The sequence below is a fragment of the Aptenodytes forsteri genome, unplaced genomic scaffold (assembly GCF_000699145.1).
Source record: "Aptenodytes forsteri isolate BGI_AS27 unplaced genomic scaffold, ASM69914v1 Scaffold54, whole genome shotgun sequence".
NCBI lineage: Eukaryota > Metazoa > Chordata > Aves > Sphenisciformes > Spheniscidae > Aptenodytes > Aptenodytes forsteri.
The window spans coordinates 15394831-15420702 of NW_008796044.1; the positions used below are offsets into that span (position 1 = coordinate 15394831).

At 41.1% G+C, this 25872-nt stretch overlaps 1 protein-coding gene across 1 annotated transcript in view; it reads left to right on the forward strand.

Annotated features, from left to right (window-relative positions):
- Nucleotides 1–25872, forward strand: part of TRPC7 (transient receptor potential cation channel subfamily C member 7) — an 80556-nt gene that overhangs the window by 43231 nt on the left and 11453 nt on the right. Inside the window, exons 4-8 of the mRNA XM_019473803.1 lie at nt 4915–5079; nt 11081–11297; nt 16785–17018; nt 18923–19187; nt 25518–25713. Of these exons, the coding sequence (XP_019329348.1) occupies nt 4915–5079; nt 11081–11297; nt 16785–17018; nt 18923–19187; nt 25518–25713 (1077 nt within the window). The remainder of the gene's footprint in view (nt 1–4914; nt 5080–11080; nt 11298–16784; nt 17019–18922; nt 19188–25517; nt 25714–25872) is intronic.

A 25872-nucleotide genomic window follows, 5' to 3' on the forward strand; every position in this document is an offset into this window, starting at 1 on the left:
GAAAAGCCATGTATACAATCCGCTTGATGCTCCCCTCGTTTTCCCTTGTAATTCAGAGGCACGGGGTGACGATTGACTCAAATGAGTCATCAAAACGGTTTCGGCATTTTCGCTAGGATCTCCGGCGTTTGAAGAATTACGCACCCAACCAGGGGTTCCTGTGAGCAGGTGCTGCAGCCTAAAACGTGTTAATCAATGTAGGCTTGCAGAAGCGATGACCTACATCGAAAGACAAATGTTTAATAATGAACCCAGAAAGGTTGTTCGAAGGACATGAATGCAGCTACATGATGGAAAGAAAAATGGCTTGTACCTGCCCCTGCCAGTGTCTCTTGATATTACCAGTGTTCTCCTGAAGACCTGTCTGTGCAGCTCCTTTTCTAGCTCTCGCTCACTGATTAAACACGCCGCTGCCCACCTGAATCGCAGCTTTTGTTTGCTGAGGTTTGCCAGTGTTTGTTATAAGGCTGACAGTGAAGGGGTGAGCCGGAGAGGACGCGACAGGAGTATCTCTGTGAAAGCAGGACGTTAAAGTCACAAGTTTGCGTTGTTAGTTCTGACGTGCAGGTTTTTAAAGTGTTTTCACTGGTTTACTGGTGAGTTGTTCTTTCCTACCTCAGCCCCTGGCTATTTAGTGTAGGGTGCACTAGCAAAGCAAGATGATCCTGTCTGAGTGGTTAATTCTTTTGCCTCAGTGGTGGATTTCTGCACTCGTAAGGGAATTAGAATTATTTCAGTAATAAAAGGGATACTGGTTTTTTTCTGCATGATTAATTCCAATCATCTGAGGCTGACCTCTGCCTTTTACCTGTCTTGCCATGTTTCCTTATTTCTGTTGACAGTATTTTTCTGTCCAAGATAGGTATCTTTATCTTTTTTTTTCCCCCCCGTTTGATGTGTGAGCATTGTCTCACACTCTCAAGAATTTCCTGGGTTTTTGTCACCTGGCTGTAGCTTATCTGTTATGTGCCACAGGATGAGAGAGATGCCTTTCAGGTAGGGACCGTGGGGTGTTTTGGATAGGGGGTTTAAACAGTGCCTAACCACTGACAGCTTAGGCAACTGCAGTGCTAATACCGAACAACAGCAGTGACGGGGGTCCTCATCACAGACTCTTTCTCTGTCCAATATAATAGAAAATTTTAAAAAAGAAAGTCTCTGTATTACAGTGTTTTCTGTCAGAAGTAACTTCCTATACAGTTATAGAGATAAAAAGGTACTTTACTGTCTGTGTAGTGAAACTCATGCATTTTTGAACAAGTATGCTGAGGAAAAAAATCCCACTCTGTCATGAGAGCTGTCATGTGCTTTTCCACAATGCATATACATGATAAGCTATGAGAAAGAGCCGTCATACACCAAATTAGATAGCAATGTGGAAAAGTTACCGTTCAATGTGGTATCCACAGTGGTCTCTAAAACATTCTCTTTATTTCTATGTGTAAAACAGTTCCTTCGGGCCCTTTCAATTCCCACTGAAGGCTTTGAGAGATTTTTTCCATATTCTAGACAAATATTCATCTCACTCATCTAATCCCCTGTAGCACAGAGCAGTGGCTTTTGGAGGTGTGAATACTTTCCTGTGTCTTCCAGTGGCTCTCAAAAATGCCACTCTGGCAGTTTCATTATTTGAGCTAGTTCTTCAGATTGATGTGTGATTTCCCCCCCCCCCCAGCCTTTTTTTAACTTAAAAAAATGTGTAACTGATAGGCTGGAGGGAAGTACAGTTTTCTTCCCAAATCAGAGAGGTATGCACTGTATAAGGAAAAACCACTGCCATCTACTGGGGTCCCTGTGCCATGGGACCAGAAAAGCTCCCACGCCGGTTTCTGAATGCAGAAGCATCGGAAAACATTTTGCTTGAGCTCCCAGAACCTGATGCATTACCTTTATTGGCTTGGAAGGGACTCACTCTGCCCATGAGATAAAGCACTTAATGCTTTTAAATGGCTCTTTTTGGACCCATGCAATCCCCTCCACTGCCAGTGCTTCCATTTCAATCAGCGATATCTTGCCCTTCCTTACAGCCCCGGCCACACCAGTCTTGTTGCAATGCTTTCTGCCTTTCTCTTCTTCTGGGATGCAGCACAGGAGCAGCCACAGTTTGCCCCTAAAAGCCTCCTAGCCTCATTTTCCAGTACTGAAGAAAGGGAAATAGCATTTAATGGGAACTTTGAAAAAGCATTGCAGCATTTAGGCCTCTGAAATTCAATATACCGCATCACCATTTTTCATTACGCTTTGAAGCATTCTGCCTTGAAGCTTTTGTCTCTGTTCTTTTCTGTGTCTATGACACTAACAAAGCATTACTGTAATCTTTAACTTGGTGTCAGTGCCCATTCCCAGAGAAGAGAGAAAGTTAAATGCCTCTGTAATGTCTTTGATGAGATCTAAGATCAATTTCTGAAATTTTGATAGGGAGAGGACTGGCACTGTCCAAGGGTCACTGCGTATTTCTTTAATACCTGCTGGAGCAAACATAATGAAAAACTGTACTGCTTGCTGTAAGCAAACAACAGATCAAAACTTGTTCATGCTCTTATCTTTCTTATCCTGATCTTATTTTTCCCTCATTTTTGCAATAATCAGAGTAAGATGAACACCATCAAGGCTCTATGGCATGCTGCCAATCTTTATTGCCTTGTACAAAATAAATTGTTCCAATGAACTGGGTTTTATTCAATTCCTTCTCAATTTTCCTATATTTGTATTTTTATTGTAGCTGTTCCCAGACAGAGTGAAACAATGAACAGATTAAAATGTCTGACAAATTCTCTGAAATGCCAACCAGCAAAAGTCTTTGACTGTCTCATTGCCAAAGACAACTGAATTTCTTTGTCTGAATCAATTCTCATAATGCGGTGAACAATTACAAGAGCAGGAGGAAGCCTGGCTGTTTCTTTGGCCCTTCATCTCAGAAGTCTGCACATCTACCCGTGTAATTTTCCTTTCCACGAGCTGCTACAATTGCTATTGAATTCATCATATCTGAAAATAAAATTTACAAAGGGAATCAATTCTCTGTCTAGCTTCCTTCCACTTCGTCTTTCTGTCCATTTGCCAGAGCGGTAAAAAGCCCTAACAGCATTAGCACAAACATAAACACTGAGCATTAGGAAATGCCTCCTTGCAATATTGCTGTCATCACCTTAACCTTTAAATGCTCAGCATGACTAGGACTGATGATTTATAGATTATCGTTTTTGAAAGCTTTCTTTTTCTGAAAGCAGTTTAAAAGAAAGCGTATTAAAATGTTAATATTTCCAGGAAAAAAATTCTAAAGACAAAGAGGTTAAAAGTACCTATCAAATTTCTTCACTCTGATTGATTTATTCAGTGGAAGGGGTAAAGTCTTATTTTCTACTTTTTTCTTTTTGAGAAATACAGGCCCCAAAGACTAATTCATCTGAGGAAGCACATTTTAAATAGCTGGTAATGTGCTGTTAAAGAAAGAAATGTACTATTCTACAGCAATCCTAATTACTGGGCAACTGCATTTCATTCTGCACTAGCAATAAACCGATCATTTAAACTCACAGTAACGGTTTTGTTATTATGCAAACATCTAGAAAAGAGTCCATTAAATCCCTGATTTGATCGTCATTTCATAGATAGTGAAGATGAAAGCACGGTTAGAATTTTCTCTACTTTTCCGTCCCAATGAAACTACAGACTACACCTGAAATCCCCCCAGCTGGCTGCGGCTGAAAGGGCTGAAGCAGGGCAACGGGGCAGCTGCCAGACATGGTCCATGTCCACCCTGCCAGGCAGGGGCAACAGCGGCCACGAGGCCCCCTAGTAGCCTCTGCTTTCCTCCTCTCTTTCTCTCTCTACCCCCTTCGTCCTCCCCCTCACCTCCAGAAAGTTCTGCTTTTTGAAATAGTGGAAGGTTTTACATTTCCCTCCTAAGAACATTTATTCACCCACAAAACTCATAAATGCAACACTCAGTTCTGCTAATGCAATCAACTCCATTAGCAACATACTTATTTTTCATCTTTTCTTTCAGTTATTTTGTCTTTTAATTATCTTCTTTGTGATTAAAGATAGTCACATTCTAAATTCAATCATCCTGAAGGACAATATGAAATAAAGAAGTTTAATCTTTTATTATAAAACTCTTCCGTGGGATCCCGTGATATTGTAATTTTATCATTAAGAAATTGCCCTTTTCAGTTGTCTGCTGCTCGCCTTTTCTTTTTCCTCTGAACAATAAACTGAAGAAGAGTCTCAGTTACAGGATACAAAACACGTACTTTCTGTACCAGAGCAGCACAGCTTTTCCTTCTCCTTTTACATTTGTCTTTTTGTCCGATCAGCAAAGAATGAGCTGTCATCTTTTGAAAGGTAATCTGAGATAAAGCATTTAAAGTAGCAAAATACCAACTAGACCTCTTACTGTTTACAGGAGAGGGAGAACCGTGCAGAATGGTCCACTTTGGGTCCGTATGCAGTGAATAGAACAATGTAATATTAGCGCTGTGTAGAGCTACTATTGCAATGGCCTATGTCTTTAGCAAGTTATCAGAGGATTTTTTCAGCTTGACACCAAAGTGCCTCTCTGTGTCTTTTCTGAATCTCGATGTAGACTGTCTCAGATGTAAATGCTGACCCCACAGAGGCACTTTGTCAGTGCTGGCCACTGATGGATGTTGGGTTTTGGCCGAGACAAGTCTGCTGTCTAACAAAAGTTTTATCTAGAGAAGACAAGAAGCAGAAGTGAAACACGTTCTGCCAGTACCTGGGGATTTTGGGTGCCTGGTTTGCAGTTTTCTGTTTGTGACACCATAAGCTATGTGGGACAACAGAGACGTGCCCCGTCTTGTTCCACTGGCGTGTTCAGCAGGTCATTCTCTGAAATCTCATCCTCTTCAGACAATGCTACTGATACTTCTATTTCTGTTTCTCTTACAGTTTGTTGCTCACCCCAACTGCCAGCAGCAACTGCTCACCATGTGGTATGAAAACCTCTCAGGCTTACGGCAGCAATCTATAGCTGTGAAGTTCTTGGCTGTCTTCGGGGTCTCCATTGGCCTGCCCTTCCTCGCCATAGCCTACTGGATCGCTCCCTGCAGCAAGGTACAAACTCATTAAGGTGCATGGCTTTTATGGTCATTTCTATCCAGGGCCTGGAATGAAGTCACATATGTTTCTGTAACGCCATTGGGAAACGATTCATGCTGTCCTCTAAGATTGCCCCGGAGGAGAGCAAGTGTGAGGTGTTGCTTGATATACACAAATGGAGCTATTCGGCATGGTTTGAGGTTCATCTTTACAGGTAATAAAGGCGGAGTGATGGGGGAAGGAAACATTGAGACAGTGGGTGACAAGAAGAGAATAGCAACAAGAAATGGATAGGAGATAACAACATGGGAGTGGGGTGAAGAAAGAATAGAAGAACCACCAAAATGGGGAATAACTAAAAAGGAAGATCTTTGTTGCCCTTTTAGTTAACTCTGATGTTTAAACTCTCGTTCCTTTAATGTACTTTTTGTTGCAGGTTCCTCCCTTCTTCAGGGCTCCTCTCTTCCCTTTCCTTCCTATTTCTGATTTTGCATTTTTCGCTAGTGGAGCATTATTACAGCGCATGTGCCTGAAACTCTGGCAAGCCCCAGGGGACTGCTTAGTGCTGCAGAGAAGACTAGACTTAATCATACAATCTTTATGGTTTTGAGGGAAAAGGTGATGAAACTTGGAAAACTGCCATATACCTAAATAGGGCTGGGCTATGTCTTACAGCATCAAATGGAGCAGGAGAGTTTTGCCAAGACCTAGATGTCAAAGGACCAGAGCCAACCATTAGCTTAGGTAAAAGCTTGAATTGTCTGTGGTATGAAATCTGTAGTGAGGTTTCCATCCTGAAAGAGTCTGCTCAGGCAAGTGGAGTTAAATAGGTGTGTGGCTGAGTGATAAAAAGCTTTTTCACTACTCTTGCCACAGGAGAAAGGGGTGGCAGGGAAGAAGATCATTTCACATTGAGCAATAGCCAACAACATCATCCATTACAAGGTAGAGGTCTTCAGCAGGAGGCTTATCAGAGGTACTTAAATTTGATAAAGTGACCCCTGGCACTAGCAGTTTATTCAGTCTTGAAAGCATCTTCTCCCATTTCCTTTAAAAGCCAGTGAGGAATCCTTTCTAAATTTGTCAAGCCCAGGAAATTATAGATCCATGGATGGGTATTGAGGAAAAACTATAATTTGAAAAGATTTATGTTGGTGCAATCAGACAAACCTTTTGAAAACAGTCTTCCAGAACATCTGAGATAATAAAACATGTTAAGGCTTGGTGTCCTCCAAAAAAATTCCAAGAAAAGTACTTTCTCTTAGAGTAATTGAGAATGTAACTTCATTTTCTCAAGGTTTGTACCAACACAAAACCCCACAGCTTTTATGAATACTGGACGGGACTCCAGAGTTTCACACAGAGAAGTGCATGTGAAAGCTGGGCTGTGTGGCGGGTGGTTTTGGTTAGGTCGTAGAGGGAATTCATGTGTGGAATTCTGTTATGTCAGAACTCAGTCCAGCGGGGATTTATGAAGCTGTTTAATTTCCTTCACCTCTGTTGAATGTGCTGGGAGTTGGCACACCAGCCAACGGCAACATTTGTGGTGTATTCTCAGAATTACAGAGGTTGCATTTGAATACAGCAATAGGTGGGGAGAACAGTTAGACTAGAAATAAGTGGAGAATTTAAATGAAAAGCATAAAAACTAAGGAAAAAAAACTGAGCCAAAAAATTCAAAATAAATCGGTTTTACAGCAGAAGTAAGAAATGATTGAGAAAGTTATTTGGTTTTAATTTATTGAGGTAGGTGTATTAAAATTTAAAAAAATGGAGGGAAGGGGACTTAACTTTTCATTGACTGTGATTTCATTACACTAAACCTTTTGTGCATTCTCATTTTTCAACGTCCCTTCCTTTTCACACCACTTCAGACTGTGGAAAACCATACGGAACCTTCTGTCAGAAAATCAAATTGAAAGTTCTTCCAGGCAGGAACTGTCTTTTAATGCATGGCTTTGCATTGATTAGAACAATGTAGTCTTGATTTTTGGTCGGGGCCTGTGATAGAAATAAATGAATAATGAATGCATTTTCCCCCCATGAATTGGTACCTCACCCAAAATGGTCATTATTAAGTTCAAGGGCTGAGGGTTGATGCATGAGCCTTGTACCCTCTCACAGTGTTATTGCAGACAATTTTACATAGGCAGCGTATCTGCTGCAAGGATGGTGATATTAACAAAAGATTTGCATGTGATGCTCTGAACAGCCTAATTTTGTCCTGGCCAATTTTACAAGTGTTTTGTTTGGTTTTAAGTCATGGAAACAATTTTGATGTTACACAACTGAGTAATGAAATAATTTTTCCATAGTAACAATCAGCTGAGATATTTGACTTAAATCAAATCAGGCCTGACTTAAAGGACACATGGATGACCAGGCATGAGTCAGGGACTCATTTCTGGGCTAAGACAGTGAGAAAAATGAAGGAAATTTCTGTAATGTGGAATACTGCTTATAGGAGCTGTCCTGACGAATATTATTGTGTATCACATTCTTAAGATGTATTGGTCAAATTCTGCAGTTTCACATACAGTAATAGAGCAATTATTATCTCAGAATAATTCCTTCACTGAGGAATTATAATCTTATGTGATATGATCACATGTATCTTAGCAGGGAATATGTTTTCAGGCCTTTAATCCCTAACAGAAAATTTTCTTTAATAAAGCTCTGTGGGGTTAGAATATACCATGCCAAATATCACCCTTGAAAATTTAGTAAATAGTATTGACTGGAGTTTGCAACTGACCTCTTAAGTCTTCTTTTGCATTCAGTTGCACAGAACTGTCTTTATTAAAACCAATTTTTGTGTTGGTTGTTCATTCACCTCTGGATGCACAAACTGTTGACAAGACCCGCGAAGTGTAAGCCTATCCGATCCTGAAATATCTGTGTTGACTCATCCGTCTCATGGAGGCTGTGACTCTGAAATGAACTGTTGCTTTATATGTTGGTGTCCAAAACTTGTTTCACTGGAGATCAAAAGAGAAGATAAGAGAGAGAATGGAAAAATTGCACAGTCTGCTGCCCAAAAATGTAATGACAAGAGCAAGCGGGACTCTTTGGACTGTCTGCAGAACTTCAAGAAGTATTTTCTTTCTTCTCTGGTCGGTTGAAGCGCACATTGATATTACAACACTAATAGAGATCATTTATACACAGCTCTCATTGCCTGGGTTGTTCTCTGGCTTTCATGTAGCCATGCTGAGGATTTATGGACCATAGATCCCGCTGGGACAGACTCAGCATCGTTTAAGCACTGGTACTTTAACGGATCACTCCACCTAAAGCTGTACCTGTACCTTTTTACTCTGGGTATTTTCCTCCCCAGTTAAGCTACATAAAATTTCTACAACAATATTCTTCATGCTTCTGCTATGAGCATAGTACTGAAAATAGTAATGGCTTTTTTCTTTACGATATTTCTATCTTTATTTGTTCCTGTCTCTTGGAGTAGAGATAATTTGCATTTGGAAAACTTTGTTTCACTAACACATTTTGTATATTTTCTTTTTGACATGTCTGCATGCTTCGTTATTTTCTTATAATACGGATAGGATACTAAGTCATGAAATGAGCTATTCTCTTAAGAATGAACCTTTATATTCACACACTGTCAGTGTTTTTGTCTTAACAGTGACAGCCAGGTACTTCCCTGCAATCTCAATTTGAAGAAAGATGATATTTTGATTTTAAAAAGTAATTGAGAAATTGATACATCCAAATAGTTACACACCTTGAGTTTAACTGTATCATGTTGCTTGAAAAATATATCTTACTGTTAAAGAACATTAGGCTGACTGGAGAAAATATATCTTACTGTCATAAAGCATTAGGCTGACTGGAGGAATTTACGCTTCATTAATTTTTTACAGAATATTCTAGTCAACACTTTCACCTCCTGTAGCTCTTAGCTAAAAATCAGGTTTCTGAGAAGATATGAAAAGCATCAGCTCAAGAAAAGAAATGTAAGCTTTCCACAGTAATAAAGGGGATAAAATGCTGATGTAACACTGACTAAATGCAGACTTTTGTTAAATCAGTAGAGAACTAAGTGAAATTACCCAGAGAATTCATTTGGTTCTGTAATACACGGGATTATTTCTCTGATAACCAAGGCTGTGCTACTTTAATCTCAGGTCTCTTTTTTTTAAGTTTCTATAGACAGCAGAAGTCGTCTAATTATTTGGAGAGAATTCATGATTCAATAGAAAGTGCTTTTTCTCTTTTAGTGAGTTCAGGGTAGAAATGAGTCTTGTACAGACTGCAAATGTACTTTCTTAAAACTTTGTTGGTAAGGCCCCATATGCCCATAGTTGTTGTTATACTTTGCTCTTGCTCTTTGAGCTCTCTCGGACAGGTCATATGAGGAAAACATCTGAGATTATTACTGTATGGGGCATTGTTCAAACATATCCCATCAATCCATCAGCTCTGTACTGGAAATATAAATTCTGCTACAAAATGGAACTCTGCCCAATGCCAGCCATAAAAAGCTGTTGAGAACTAACACTACACCAAGGTTTACAGCAGAGGAGCGAACCAGCATCACAAGTGTTGGGATTGCTTTTAACACGCTTCATTTACTCCTACATCTGCCATAATATTCCTAGACAAGATTAAGGAAACTGGGAGTTTGATTCAGTGCAATACCTACCCGCTTAAACACATCCGTATTGACCTCAGAAAAAAAGCATGCATGTTAATAAGGGCTCAGGGATAGGGCAGATTTTTTTCATTTTCTTTATCGGAAAGTCTTTCTGGTATTTAGAAACATGCAAATTTTCCAATATGATTTTCTATTCTGTCATCTTCATAAAAGATTTATTTGACATTTTAAAACTTCAGAGAAGAAAAAGAAATAAGAACCAGAATCATAAGTCTTCCTTTAAATTTCCACTAGACCTAAAGAACCCTGCTTTTAAAATATTTCCTGCCCTGCAATAACCAGAGACCTGGGCTTCTTTGAACAAAGCTGCTATTGGAGATAAGTAGGAAAACAAGGAATTTCCTTTTTCACTCCTTTTTCATAATTCTTATGAAGTTTTATGATCAAGTCAGTAGATGTTAAGAAAATTTTGAGGATATCTTGTCATCAAAGGAAGTTAATCTGTGAGTAATATACTGCAGAAAAAATCCCATTTGCCTTGAGGGGGTTTTGGAAAGGGCACATGCAGGATGGCACTTTCATTGCTGTCTATTGTGTCCAACACCACAGGCATTGGTCCTTGCGCTCCTAAAAATGCTTCTACTCTGACATCTTTCTGGGGTAATGTTTTCTTAGATCACAGAAAATGTAAAATGAAGAGAGTGTTATTTATATTAATTAGCAAACAAAGCTTTTCAAGAAGAATGGGACAAAAATTAACTCTAGTGAACAGATCTGCTGCTCTGATTCATGGCTTATTGTATTGCAATAAATCCTTGTGTTCTGGGAAGTGAATCTCCCGCTTTTGTAGTAATTATGAGAGAAGACTATCATACCAAAACATATTAAAAGCATTGCTAAAGGATCTTTAAACAGAAGGCTACTTCCTACACATCATTAATGAACCAAGAATTGAGCATTAATAAAAGGTTCTAATATATAACAATGATGTAAGGATGAGAAGTGGGCCCATCATTAGGATTTGTATTGACACACATGAGTACATTCATATAACACGTATACACACAAACATGTCTCTCATATAAATGTCCTGTCTCTTCATTTTCCGCTTACCATGTGGCCAGGACAATCAGACATTCTATGTGGGTATAAAGGAGCAATATAAGATACTGCCATGCATAGAAAATTATGCAAAGGGCATAATTTGAACTGCAATGCATAATGTCTAGTAACAGCAAAGAACAACTTGAACAAATCTAAACCCCCTTTAGTTCATGATCTAGAATTCATTTCTGAATCCTTTTCACCTTGGGCAAGTGGTTCAAACTTTTATAGGAAAAAAACTTCTAGAAGGTTGATGAGGGAAAAAAAATCTTATGTCTTGTGTATGTTTCCTTGCAGTTGGGACGGACCCTCCGAAGTCCTTTCATGAAGTTTGTGGCACATGCAGTTTCTTTCACAATCTTCCTTGGACTGTTAGTAGTGAATGCTTCAGATCGGTTTGAAGGAGTAAAAAATCTCCCCAACGAGACCATCACGGATCATCCAAAACAAATATTTAGAGTCAAAACAACTCAGTTCTCATGGACAGAATTGCTGATCATGGAGTGGGTATTGGGTAAGCAAAACCAAAATGTCTACAAGTCCTCCAGGGAAATTCAACATGACTAGAAATAGCATGATAGACAGTGACAAGACAAAGGAAAAAAAAAAACCCAAACCAAACAAAAAAAACCCCAACAAAACCCAAACCTCAAAAACAAGAAAAACATCATGAGGCTAAATTAGAGGTTGATGGCAGTATTTTGATTAAAACAGGATCAAAGAAGACTTTGGTCTTGGTCACTGCTTTTGAAAATATTGAGTGATGCTTGGCAAATTCTCGCTTTCCTGATTTTCCAGTTTCCATGGTGAATGCTATAGATGTTGTCTGTTTGCCTCTGTTGGTTTAATCATTGCATCTTAAAGAAGGTAATATAGTCATAGAAACCTATAGCTTCACTACAGGACATTGTTCTATCTAAAGTGAGCAGAAAGAATTGTGTCCATTGGGACGTGGGTGTTTTATTACCCTGCCATGAGATCCTATTATGAGTCACTGAACCTCAGTTTCTTCATCTGCAAAATGGGTATATTGTTATTTATTTTTTTGGTAATGCACTCTGAGATCTAGTGATGAAAACTGCTAGGTAAATAAGAGGTGGATTTTGTGATATCCATAGTATGAAATTGTTACTGGTGAGAGGACAGCACAGCACTCAAATCTTTTAAAAGAAATTAAGTTATCCAGCAATCATAAAGTAGGGATTCATGTGGATGAACCCTCCAAGTGCAAAAGTATGTCATGTGCACAAGTTAAACTTCCAGGGAGTTTTAGGAAAATTCAGATGTATTACTTTTCCTATAGGCACAATTTATTCCTGGCAGGTCAGCTACCTTGAACCACTATCTAAACAAGCTCAGAAGGATTTATTGGGAAACTGAGCTTATCAACTCTGCAGAATCTTTGTCTACCTCTTCTGTGTCTGGTTTTACTCACCACCATGATTTTGATTCTTTTCTTGCAGCAAATAATTCCACTGTTCCATAAGTACTGATGGCATTAAGCCCCCCTGAAAAATAGGATAGGGCTGCTCTACCTGGTAGCTTCCTGGCCACCATTTCTTTGTTCCCTGTCCCCGCAATAATCAAAATCCCATATAGGATATTAGGCTAGAAGATACTGAATAGATGCCAGACTGGATAGAGTAAGTCTGTAAGATGTATTTTTGAAATGGTATTAAAGCAGTTGGAGAAGATGATTAGATTTTAGACTAGGTGTTCTTTTCTTATAGGCACTAGGTCTCTGTCTGCCTGGTGAGTTCCTGAGAGATGAAGAAGAAAACATTTCATTTAAAGGTTTTCACTTTTCTGGGAGAAGAAAGGTGATTCATTGGACAGACTTCTGAATATAATGAGATTTTCTAATGACTGCCTACATCAGCTCTGACAGTCTTCTCTGGCCATTTTAGCTGTCTGCCTACATAAAGCTTCAAATAATGTTTCAGCAATGCTAAGGTGAAAGTTTGGTGCACAAGGCCTGCAGCCAACTGGCACGGGGGCTTGGGCACTTGCTGAGCCCCGTATGTGACCCTGAACTTTAAGGACTGTAAAAGCACTAAAGGTGGCGGACTGCCCAGCCTTTTGGCACAAAAATTTTATAGGTATTATAAATATGTATATGTAAGTAGAAATATAATTAAATAACAGTAAACGCTATAGATAAATATCACAGGTAAAGTTGCCAAGACATGCTTTTCTGAAGAGGCAAATGTAAGTAGACAATAAGTATATGTTGCAGTATAATAAATCTAACTCTTGTGTACTAAATGTACGTAGCTATATTTAATCCTACTTGGCAACACCTGCAGTTGCTGTCTTCAGACTCAACAGTGTGGGTGTGCTACCTACATTTCGATTCATAGTACAATCAAAAAGTGTAATTTTATTTATTCTCAGCTTGTAAATCCCTTCCTTCTGTTTCTGTTCTTTCTCTTTTCTCTTTCATTCTGTGGCAGCAATGATGAATGCTGATGACACATTACTTGTTCCAACCATAGCAGACCATTTTTGAGAAATTAGTTTACAGGTCCCTGAGCATGGTTCTTTTTTGGGGAGAAAATTGGCTGTCTGAGTTATCTGGCTGTCAACCATAAAATTATGATGCATGTTCAGAATAGCATTATTCGAGGATAATGTGCTACATCAGCATAGCATAGTATGGCCATGAGTGAGCACAACCTGTAGTAGCACTCCCTGCAATTAATCTTGCTAGATACATGAAAATTGACCCACGTGTATATATTTTAAGAGAAAACTACCAGCAGGAGAATTTCAGACTGGAGTTATGCAAAAAGATACCATTGCCATCTCCTGCTCCCAACTATTTGTAATGCAGGTGAGTAATAGAGTAAACCGAGCAGCGGCAATGACTTTCAGCCAGGCAAGCACTTCATCCTGCTCCAAAAATCCATATCAGAGGCTTTACTTTCCACTAGCCTGCACCTCTGAAATGGCTGTAGACCATCGCTGGAGCAGCCAGATAGTGTTGGAAGCCCATTTAACATCCCCATGAACAGCCAGATAAACAATAGCATTTTAGGTGGGGAAACGCCTTTTTGGTCTCACTTCTTTTTGTTATGAACGAGCATCCAAGGGCTGCAGATGATAAACCTGTCAGCACAGAGAAATACCGCAATGCTCTGAAAGGAGAACTTGCCCCTTCGTACATGGGGCACGGCAATTTCAGCTCATGTGCCTGTGGCTCATTGTATGCCTTGGCTACTTCTCCCTCTGCGGCCGGGTCTTCCCATCTCTTGCCTTCGGATGAGGAAGGCTGGGATTTTCCTCGTGAGCAATACGGACAAAAATGTGCACTGGAAGCAGGGAGGTTTCATTCAGGGAGACAAAATCCCCACTGCAAAAGCAACCAGGGTAGCAGTTAAGCTCTGGGTAGACGCAATCCGAGCACAACTCTCTCTCTTAATCCAACAGCCTTTGGCAGATCCAGGAAGGCTCAAAGGCGGCTCTCCAACATCAGCTGCTCGTGATTTATATACCAGGCCAGTGGATATAAAAATCTGACAAACTGTTCCTTTTTGTGCGCAGGTGGTGAACAGCACTTCTTGCACACTTCCATTTTTCTCCCAGATGGGCTGTGCATGTAGCTTGTCTCTCCTTTCCCTGCTGAAACCAGAAATGCCCATCAAGGTGACATTTCTGATTATCCCTGCTGTGGGAGAACAGGCACAAGAGACCTGCAGAAGCTGCTCATATCCCACCTCTCTGTACATCAAACTCAGGGAAACAACCTCTCCCAAAGCCATTGGGGGCCTCAGAAACACCATATTGAAATGCAATCACATCCTGGCAAATCTGCTTTGCTTAGTTGCCTTCCCTTATTTCTGTTCTCACATCCCATCTTACGTCCCATCCCCTGAATTTTAGCTGCTTTTTCTCTTCTCATTATTTTTACTTGAGGAGAATCTTTGAATTACTCCCTCACAATGTATATACAATTACCCAACAGTACTGAGCGAATAATTACTGTAACTTTTCTACTTGTCCTGAATAGATATTTTTCCATATATATGGATAAAAAATGATTGCCACACAGTTGGCAAAAAAAAATGACGTAAATTATAGGCCAATAGTGTGGTATTTTCACAGGATGAGTCTAATTTTAGTCAGTCTACTCAGTTTTAGACATTCCTTACTTCATTAATCTGCGACTTAGGTATATTAAGTGATGAAGATCAGAAATAAATTTGGATAGGAGAGTTAATATTTAAACCAGAAAAGACATTTCTGGGTGTCAGTGAACAAGTACCCTGGTCAGCAATGTTACCATGCATGTGATATTTCCTGAAGTGCTTTATAAGCACTGTCGTATAAGTACCTTTATACGACACACATGCGTAATGCGTAGGGCTAATGTCTCCTATCTATCACTGCTGGGATACTTTTTTTTTTGTGAGAAATGTTTCTTTAATATTTCATCCTCACTCCTGGACAGTTCCTGAGAAACCAATTCTTCCACCTTCTCCCTTAGACTATTTATTATTAAATCGTACTCGTGGTGAATGACGGCTTGGGATGAAGTTCCTGCTTTTACTCAGGCAAGCACCTGCGGACTCGAGGAGAAGAGCTGGGAGGCTCCTCTCCTGCCCTCCCTCTGGCTCTGCTAAGCATTCAGCAGACCTCAGGCTCTCTCCCAAGACAGATCTGCATGGGGCATAACCTACATCAGGGTACAGCTCCAAGGACCTGCCTGGAGATTCCAGGGCTATGGAGGTCACAGGCTAGCTGTGCCTTGGCCACCAGTGGTACCGAGAGCTTAGCTTTCCTTTTTCTCTCAAATCCTTCCCCGTGCACAAGGACTGACAGCGGCAGTTCCTCATTGCTCCAGCCTCTGGCTAAATTCACACTGACTTGTTTCCTTCCCTATAACCCAGCTTTCGACTGCGCCTTTTGGGACACCATGTGCTTCCAGGAGTCTCTGAAGTAGCTGAGCAAAAGCATTGACATGCCACACCATGAGAGCTTCCAGCAAAGAGGATGAAGAAGAGTTCACAAAAAGGACAAGGTTGCAGGAGGCCACATGGAAATTGGCAGGCACTGCTCCTGCTTGATTAAATGTGAATTTTGCTGCTGCTATGGAAACAGGATTGGGTAGAGCGCAGGAAATATTTATCAGCGGGTTAAATATTCCAATATTTTAGCTATTCAGAAGCAAGATTTTGGGCCTGGAGCCCTGCTGTGATTGAAGGTTGGGCAAGTTGGTGAATTTGTCCTGAGCTCTTGGCTCCAGTTTGCCCATTGAATTCACCTGTCCTCCCCAGCACTCCCCAGTAGAACATGGATGTCAAAACGTTTGAATTTTCAGGGCTTGGCATTTAGGTTTATCTGTAAGTCTGTTGTCAGAAGGATCCTAAATTCAGGCTAAACTCAGGGTTTTCAAAGTGATAGATCAGACTTCATGGAAATTCATTATTATTTAATATATAAAACTTTATGAAAAGTACTGCAAGGGCAGAGCTTCTGTCTTACTTTTTCTCTGATCATACTGTATTTACTCCTGGATCAGATTTTCTCTCAAAAAGATCTGTTTCCATTCTCAAAACAGACCCACCCACTGTTTTAGGGAAGGAGGAAAACATCAGCAGAGCAAGCGATACCATCTGCAGTGGCAAGGTTTAGCAAGGAGATTTTGGGGACAAGAGAGGAAATCTACATTTTTTCCAAATAGATCAGTAGTAGAATTTTCTAATGTCTTCAGTATTTCTGAACCATGCTTTGTCTGACATCACCAGAAATCTACTTTACCGTTGACTCATATAGTGAAATTTTGAAATTTCAACCTCATATGCACAAAAGGACATATAAGCTTAAAGTTTTTAATAATTTTTAAGGAAAGATGACACAAACCATTCTCAAGAAATTCAGTTTAATTGAAGAGTTATTTATTTTGATCTTAGAAGCTACTGTTAGCCAGGAAACGGGTCTGTCTGAATGCAAAAATCACCTTCTGTGTTTGGTGGTTAAACGTGCTCTGGCCTTTCCGCAGGCATGATATGGTCAGAGTGCAAGGAGATCTGGGAAGAGGGGCCACGCGAATACGTGGTGCATCTCTGGAACCTGCTGGACTTTGGGATGCTGTCCATCTTCGTGGCATCATTCACCGCCAGGTTCATGGCTTTTCTCAAAGCGACTGAAGCACAACAGTACGTAGATCAGTACGTTCAAGATGATGACCTCAATAACGTCACCCTTCCCCCTGAAGTTGCTTACTTTACTTATGGTAAGATGCTTTTTGCTATCTTCGCTGTCTAATGCTTCCTGTTCTTTCAGGCTAATGTGTGGCAGTGCTGAAAGCAGCTTTCTTTTTGTGATATTTATGTAGTTTTTTTCTAATTAAACCATATTATTCTTCTCAGATCTACCCATTCCAGCCATCTTCCTAAACAGTCAGAAAGGAATTGAGATCCGAGCCTCATTCAGTCTCTGGTCTTGTGCTAAGGCTACATTCAGGTCAATCACATGCTGACAAAATAGCTTGAGCAACAGTCAGGAACTGGGAGTGAGCAGAATATAATTTAAATTACAGATGAATGAACCTGCTTGGTTTTCCAAATGTGAGAAGGGGGAGATGCGTGAACAAACACAGGATCTGGAGTTGCATTTCTAACTGTTGGTGCACTCTGCACCTCTGTTACATCCAACACCTGTATAATGGAAATACAAACACCAATTACACCCATAAGCTGCTGCTCCTCCAAGAGACTTTATTTTTTGAGAGCCTGTATCATCTATAAATGTTAACATTTGGAAATGCAAGCAGTAGCAGAGCCTTGACAACATTATTTTTGATGGCTGAAATGTTTTTTCTTTGATATTCACAAAGGAATAGAGGTTTGCACCCCAGTGTGGGGACTGGATTCATTGCATGCTTCTGCAAGCTTTAGATGTAACCCTGAGCAAAATCCATGGGCATTTTTACTCACAGAGGGACTGCAGGAGCTAGAGAGCTGGGCACAAAGGAGGGCCATTTGCTCCCTAGGGTTGTAAGGTAGTTATTCTAGCAATGTGCTTGGGCTGGGGAGGAAAATCTGAGGCAGCGGACTTCAGCCACTGTAGACGTGCGCCATGTGGCACCAGAGACACGTTCCCTGAGCCCACACCAGGGTGCACAGGCACAGGCTCGCTGGCAGGTCCATGAGCTGGTCACACCAGCTCAGCCTCTGGCTTGGTGCGTCGCCTCTGAAAGTAAGCTTCCCTCTCCCTGCCCAGGCAAGCAAGAGGCCTCTGAGGTGATGTTGTGGTTTTCCTCTCTCTGGTTTGCGCTGACTCATTTAAAGTGAGTTCATGCTAAAAAGGTGCAAAGGGTCTGGAACAGAATGTCACAACCAGATCCTGTGAATTCCTCCATCTGCTGCTTTTCCTTTGGGTCAGATTGCTGAAAATAATGCCTAAGTTTACTGCTGTGTCCTTAAGTTGTCACATGTTTTAGCTCTGAGTCACAATCTTTTCATCAAGAAGCTCAGTTGATGCAAGGACACTTATAAGCTATGGTAATATAAATGTTCAAATTTTCAGTAGATTAAATAAATGATGCATATCTGGTATCAACAAGAAGCTTTTTAAAGTAAAAATGTTAGAGTGACTAGACTGCAAGAATTTGTTTTAATTTAAAGATAACATGAAGGTGATACACTTGATGGTTATATCTGCTTTATCTGAACAAATCCTAACTTTCTTATCTAATGGTAGGGATAGAGATGTCAGTCTCCCTCATGCTTCCTTTCCAAATATCGACACAGTGCCATGTATCCAAATCTATAGCCAAACTCCACTGTGTTGTGGTTTTGGTTCTCCATCTCAAGGGCTTATAATGGAAAAGGCGCAACACAGCTGATGTTCAACTAGGAAACAGAAAATACCAAATTTGTTTAAAGCCATGCTATTTATTTGCTGTGTGACTCTGGTAAATTCCAGTGACTTGCTTATTTCTCATCTTTACCATGTGATAAATACAACTAATTCTTCTCACCCATATTTGTATAGCATGCTGAGGACTTCAGTGACCAGTTGTTCTAAACCTTTTTTTTTTTACCAAGATTCAGTCTTGAAAATGGGTCATTTATCATCATAACTTCCATCTAACACTTTTTGTTACTAATACCTAGTGTACATGTATTGTTTTAGCCAGGAACAAGTGGCTTCCCTCGGATCCTCAGATCATTTCAGAAGGACTGTATGCAATAGCTGTGGTACTCAGCTTCTCCCGCATTGCTTACATTCTTCCAGCCAACGAAAGCTTCGGCCCCCTGCAGATCTCTTTGGGGAGGACTGTGAAGGATATCTTCAAGTTCATGGTCATCTTCATCATGGTGTTCCTGGCCTTCATGATTGGAATGTTCAACCTTTACTCTTACTACCTTGGTGCAAAATACAACCCCGCGTTTACAACGTGAGTACCTATGGAAAAGCGCCTGCTCTTGCAGGGCTCAATCCATTCTGGTCCATTGCTGCTGCAAGGTCTGCTCAGATAGTTTCTACTCCAGCCGCGTGGGGAAGTAACATCCAGATTTTGCCTGGGAAACTTGTACCACAGGCTCCAGCCCTGGTAGCCAGCTCAAGGCCTGAACATAGGGAGACATGTAGTTCAGAAATGGTTATTTCTGGAAATCAAAATAACAGACCAGGAAAATGTTTTGTGAGATGTTCGGTTTAATGAGCCCAGAGAAGCAGTGGAGAAGAGGTTAGACCTAAGATTATTGTTCTTAAAACTGCAAGCCAAAATGTGTGTAAAATAAGGGAGGATTTTGCTTCTGTGAGGTCTGTTTTAGGATACCACCTGAGCGCAGCTGTGATTATTAGGTGCACATCTGCAGAGCCAGCTGCTAGTTGTGATGCTCAAAATAGCAAAACAAACCAGGATGCCTAGGCTGCGATTAAATCCTGGCTGGGTACTTTTCAGCAGAGGCCATGTGAATGCTGCACAGAGCATCATGCCAGGTTACCGGCCACGCAGGGCAGTGGGTCTGCCTGGGTGACGCTCACCTGCCAGCGCTCGCTGGGTGGCCACACAGCCCTGCGGAGGTGGCTGTGCCAGAGGCCCTGTCTCCACCTTGTCAGGGATGTCAGGAAGAGAAAGAGGTTGGCAAATGCTTCTGGAACGAGGTTCAGACTGAGGCTGCTTTTGAAAAGGGAAAGCCTACAACCCTTCGGAGGTAGCACAAAATGCAACCTTTATTCTCTGGGACCCCGGGAACCCAAACTCCAGCCCTGGTGGGGACAGCTGAGGTCTTGAAGGAGCTTTCAGAGGAGGGGACCTCCTGGTGCCCTGCTGTGTCTAAGGGATGTGTCCCATGCATCCACAGGAAAGCCTCCTCCCTTGCACAGCGATGTGGCACCAGCATAGAACCGTGGCAGTCAGCTTTGTGTCTCACAAAACCACCATGACTTGCCTCAGGGACATGTTGGGGACTTTCCTTCCCACACACCCATCTGTGAGGAAGAGGAAAGCTTGGCATAATGTTTTCCCCTTGCTGTGATCTGACTTCCAGGCAACCACGCTTGTAATGCCTGACCCCACGGCGTTTACCAGATGCAGAGCAGACAGCAGCTGGCATTTGATGTGTCATTTCTCTAATGTGTCACACAGCGAGCTGGGGGCTCAGCTCATAGCTCCTGTAGGAGAAATTACCTTTTCAGCATCATTTCTGACCTGCGAGTGGCTGTTTCTTTCCAAATGCACAGGAGCCAGTTTTACCACACCACCCTCTTGCGCAACATGTGTCTTGTAACATAATGTTTACTTTCTCTAATTGAACCAAATATGCCTTCTAGACCTCTCCTGTAACCTCAGGATACGTTTTAATGGAAGGATTTATGAGGCCAGATGCAATTACATTTATCTGTGCTCAGTAGTAAGGTAGAAGAAAATTGAATGTGTGGGATGTGACTTTCTTCTTATTTGAAGAGAAGGAGATGCCCTTGAAGCACAAGACTTAATGAGAAGTTGAGTCGATACCATCCTTGATTGCCTGATGGCACAGTAACCCTCAGTTATGGTATCTCCCAGGCACGTCGCTAGAGCACATCACTGACAAATTCCAGTCTCTGATGCAATGCTGTGCAGCAACTCTCTCATTAGCACTCATTACCTAAGTGGATATTCCAGTAGTTACTATCTTTTGATGGAAATAATGAGCAAACATTGACTAAAATGATGACTGCTTCCTGGAGTAAAGATTGCTTAAATGCCCGAGGGATGTTTGGATTGGGGAGAGTCTTGTCAAAAGGCAGTGCTCTTCCTCCTTAACTTCAGGCTGGTAACTACTTATCCTGGAGGGCCTTCATGTTGTTATGAAGCAAATTGTCCATGAGCATAAATTTTCCTTTTAAGAATTTGGAAGAGATTTAAAATAGACTTACTTTCTTCTGGTTATTTAAACACACAGGAGTGCCAAATGATGATCAGTGAAAATGAGCCCTTTCATCATATGAAACAAAGAGAGTCGATTAACATTCATCCCAAAAATCCTCAGACGTCTCATTCAACAAGCTAGAAACCCTGAGGTATACATTCTCAAACAATTTTAATAAGCTAATGACAAGGTTAAACTGGCAGATGGGCAGCTACCAGCTCTAGCAACGTTTCCTTCTCTATTTTTTGTGAGCTGCCTGTGGGCCTTGCTGAAGGTGGCGGGCTCCTGCTGCCATTAACTTATTCATGAAAAGAAGAAAGATGTCAGTATTAGAGCTGAATAAGGAACTCAACTGTTTGTTCATTCACTGAAAATTTACTGGGACAAAGAAGAATAACGCTTACTTTGGTGTCCTCGTAACCATTCTGTGACTTCAGAGACGTCACTGAGTGCATTTCCTGGCAGGCATGTTTGTGAATTCTAATGAGGGTGGGTGAAATTTTACAGAAAACAAGTTTTATACTCAGAAATGTGACTATTCGACTATGGGACCTGATTCTCAGAGATCACTTGGCTAGTCATAACAGAAAAAGACCCATTGGATTTGTGCGCTAATTGACCGTGGCCAGTTTCAAAGGGCATTGAATTGACAGCCCACTGGATAGCCTCAGTGAGAAACCTTAGACAAACAGCTGCTCACTGAAATAACTTCGAATTACACATTTAAGAAAAACACAGCTTCCCAGGACAGTACGTAGGCAGAAAAAAGAGTGTACATTTGTCCAGATAACATTCAGAGGGAATTGTTTGCTTAGTTCTAATGATAATTATCAGTGAATATTTGGTGTAACTTAGCTTTCACCTTCCCTTGCTATTGCACTTTTGAAATCATGTGCTCCGTTTCACTTGTGTTGCCATCCACAGAGCAAGCACGTAGCACCCCAGTGGCCTCTGAACCGAGTTACCATGCAAAATTTCTGTCATTTCTTCCATTTTAATGTTCTGGATGCAAAGTAAATAAAGATGCAGTGGACTTTACTTCACCCAGTTAAATACAGAGATTATTGAACTAATCATGGTATACTTTCAAAATTTTTTTGAAGTTCTTCAATGCTGAAAAGTAGACCATTTCCACGACGGTTGCAATCGACCCCAGCTATGTTTATCTGTTTATTGTATGCTGTGTACAGAACACAGCTCTTGAAACAGCCTGTAATTAAGAACATGCTATGCAAACAAAATCGAAATGGAGGCAAGACTGATTGCATTCATCTCGCTTTCCGCATCACAAATCAGGCTGAAGGCTACAACACGAGGTTTTCTGTCTCCTAAGGGAAATGTGACTCACTGTTCAGTGCCAATGTTACTTCGAGGCTTGAAGGCTTTTTTCTTCTTGTTTTGCTTTGTCAAAATGTGATATTTTTGTAGATTATATTGACTGCATTGGTTTTTTGACAGTGTTAAATCTCAACCAATCAATTTAAGAAAATAAGTCTGAAAGGATGCCTTAAGCTTTCTTAAAGAGGAGGACACAAGATTGACAAGAAATCATAACCTTGCCGCGATTTATTTTGATCAACAGCACACTGCTGTTTACAAAAGCGAGGAAAATCTGCAACTAGATGATTGCCTATTGTCTGTTTTCTTCCTTGATGCAAAATCTTTGTTAAACTTTTACAGGCCTGTGTGTATTGAAACAAAAAAATCTCTCTGCCCTCTCCCCACTGCAACAGTTGGCTCTACCACAGTGGAGAGAGAGATTGCAGTGTACCCATCTCCACAAGGAGCATCAGCCAATCTGCCACTGCCAGATCTTCCTGCTGCCAGGAGCTGTCAGTCTGGGCAGGACTCCTGACTTCCTCCATTCCTTCATTTGTCTGCCTTTGAGAAGGACAAAGCACCCGCTGACCTTGCAGGAAGGGGGGTAAATTGCTTAGCTGGCAACGATGAGACACATCAGTATCTTGCAATCTTTGACAACTTAGCTCCAAACATCCTCGTCTCATGTTTTAGCGAGATGCTCTCAAAAAAAACCCCAACTGATGTTCCCTGTGACCTGTGCCAAATCTCGTGCAATTTGTCAGTGATCTAAAAGGGAGAAGGAAAGAACCATCCAGCCTTTTTGGAGGGTAGGGATGGACTAGTACTACAAGAGGGAGACCTGGGGGCATTGCCAAGCACTGTTTTGGAGTGCTACAGGTCATGTCCACCTCTCACACCACCTTCCCAGTCCCACCACCGTGGGCACTGGTCCCTTACCTGACACTGGGGATAAGGACTACGGACATTTGCACTGGAGCCTGGCGCCCTGGCCCTTGCCTGCCTCCTCTGCAGTACTCAGGGCGGTCAAGGCCTCTCGCAGTCCTTAATTAACTTTTCAGGGAGAATCTGGCACCACTCCAGAACAAAGGTTAATGCTTAAGCTGCGGAAGAGGAGCAGAGTTGACGCGTTGTATTAAAATCTGCCGGCAGGGTGGAAAACTAAGGGAACCTTTCCAAATTAAAAAAGGAAGGTTGATAGTAGGGTGCAGCTGCGATCAAGGCTGGGGGTTATGGTTTTTATTAGTTTGATAAGTGACTTAGGTGGTGGGTTTCAAAGCCAGAGATTTTTGGTGTTATCTGTGTTTTTTAATTGGAAAGTACATTTATAGAATAAGCACTGGCCAGCTTGTTACCATAAAAGTGAAGGGTATATCTGACACGTTAATGCCAGCTGCCCTTTGCTGCAGATGAGGGCAGGAGACAAGGGCAGAGTGTTACAGGAGAGGAAATGTCCAGCAAGTGGAAAAGTGATGGCACTCGTTTGCAGCACAGTCATAGCTCATCCCACAAGTGTATCTTTGCATGGTGTCCCAGCCTCGTGCAAAGCAGTCAAGGGGGAGTGAACACGGTGTCAGTGACTCTTGAGTATCATGGAGACTGAAGACAGAGCCACATTTTAAATGAAGTTGTGCACCATCTATTTGAAACACCACTCAAGGTTACTCCCCACAAGTCAATGCAGTTATACTGGCTGAGAATGATACTTAAATATTTACTGCAGTCTTACTGCTACTTGTAAATGGAATATGGAATACCATAAGTTATGATGGGAGATAAATACCAGTTTGCTTTGGCAGAAAAGAACTGCCCAATGCTCTGCACTAGCCCTTCAAAGGATTGAAATTAATTTGTCTTGCTTTTATGCATGGTGTAATTGATACTGGAGTTGATGTGAAGCTTGTTGTTCCCTTAGGATATGTCATAGTTTGTGTCTATAATCTGTTTTTATAAACAGATTTAGCAGGATTAGGCTGCCACCCTAGTAAAAAACATTTCGTCAAAATAATTTGTCAATGGCATTGTTTTCTTAGAAGGCATTTACCTCCTGGAAGGCAGGGGGAGAGAGGAGGTAATTAACGGTTAACATGCTAAGGATTGTTCAGTGAAGGCAAAATTGCTTCTAAATTAAAAATTAAGCAAACAGCTTCCAAAATGTACCAGCATCCCTCCTGCTCCTTCCTTCCTTCCTTTTCAGCTGTGGCTGCTCCCCTTCTGCCTGTTATGGCTTTGACTGCTCTAAATCAGATTCTCCTTTTGACCTGTCAGTCCAGCTGCATCCTTTCCAGCCCCACTTATCTTTGTCATTGGCTTATGCCCCTCTTTTTTTCTTATCTTTCAATCTTTTTATTTTCCTCTGGTTCCTTTCTACTTTCAAGCAAGGGTAATAATCAAATCACAATGCCTCTCTGCAACATCTTCCACCAATCCTTAATTTCACATTTTTGCTACAAATGCTTGGGCGTCTGACTTGTTTGCAGTCCCAAAGCAGGATGGGAAGAAAATCAGACTATGAGCTGACTATATTTGCACTGTGTGCTCATTATATTAATGCCACTAATCAGAATTTTTTAGTCACTCCTCCAGGGTAAAAAGTAACGCTTCTCTTCTGCCCTGGAAACTGCATATAAGGAGGTCAAACGAGGTTCCTTCTTCCCTTTCCCAGCTAATCTCTGCCTGTCTTCTCTGGATGAGAAAAGGCTGAGTGAGAAGAAGTAAAAAGCCCTACACAAAAAGTTTCAAACTGCAAGTTGCCCGTGAAGAAGTCCTTAACAGGGACATAAAATCCAAGAGACAAATAAAACACCTGCGAAGAACAGATGGAGCAAATAAGGGGACACTGTAACTTTATACTATCAATCAGAAATCATATTTCTCTATCAAATCAGGAAATATGATTTAGCACATCCCTGGGTGACGGATAATGGTTTACAATGACTGGGCCAAGGCATCATATTTATATTGGTGGATTGCCACTTTTATTGTTAACATTTGGCCTGGCTAACCTGGTGTCAACTCTATAAAGTGATTGTTTGCTTTATTTTTAGGGTAGAAGAAAGTTTTAAAACCTTATTCTGGTCAATATTTGGCTTATCTGAAGTGATATCTGTGGTGCTGAAGTACGATCATAAATTCATTGAGAATATTGGATATGTACTCTATGGAGTATATAACGTGACTATGGTGGTGGTGCTGCTTAATATGCTAATAGCCATGATCAACAACTCCTATCAGGAAATTGAGGTAAGACAAGAAATTAGATTACAAACTCAATGTACTTAATTATGACTGATAATGAAAATGTTAAAAAAAGACAAGGAAGCTGTAGCTTATTCCATATGCAAGATTAGAGTGCTGTTGAAACACAGACCTTAAGCTGTGTAAGAGTTAAGGCTGTGTCTG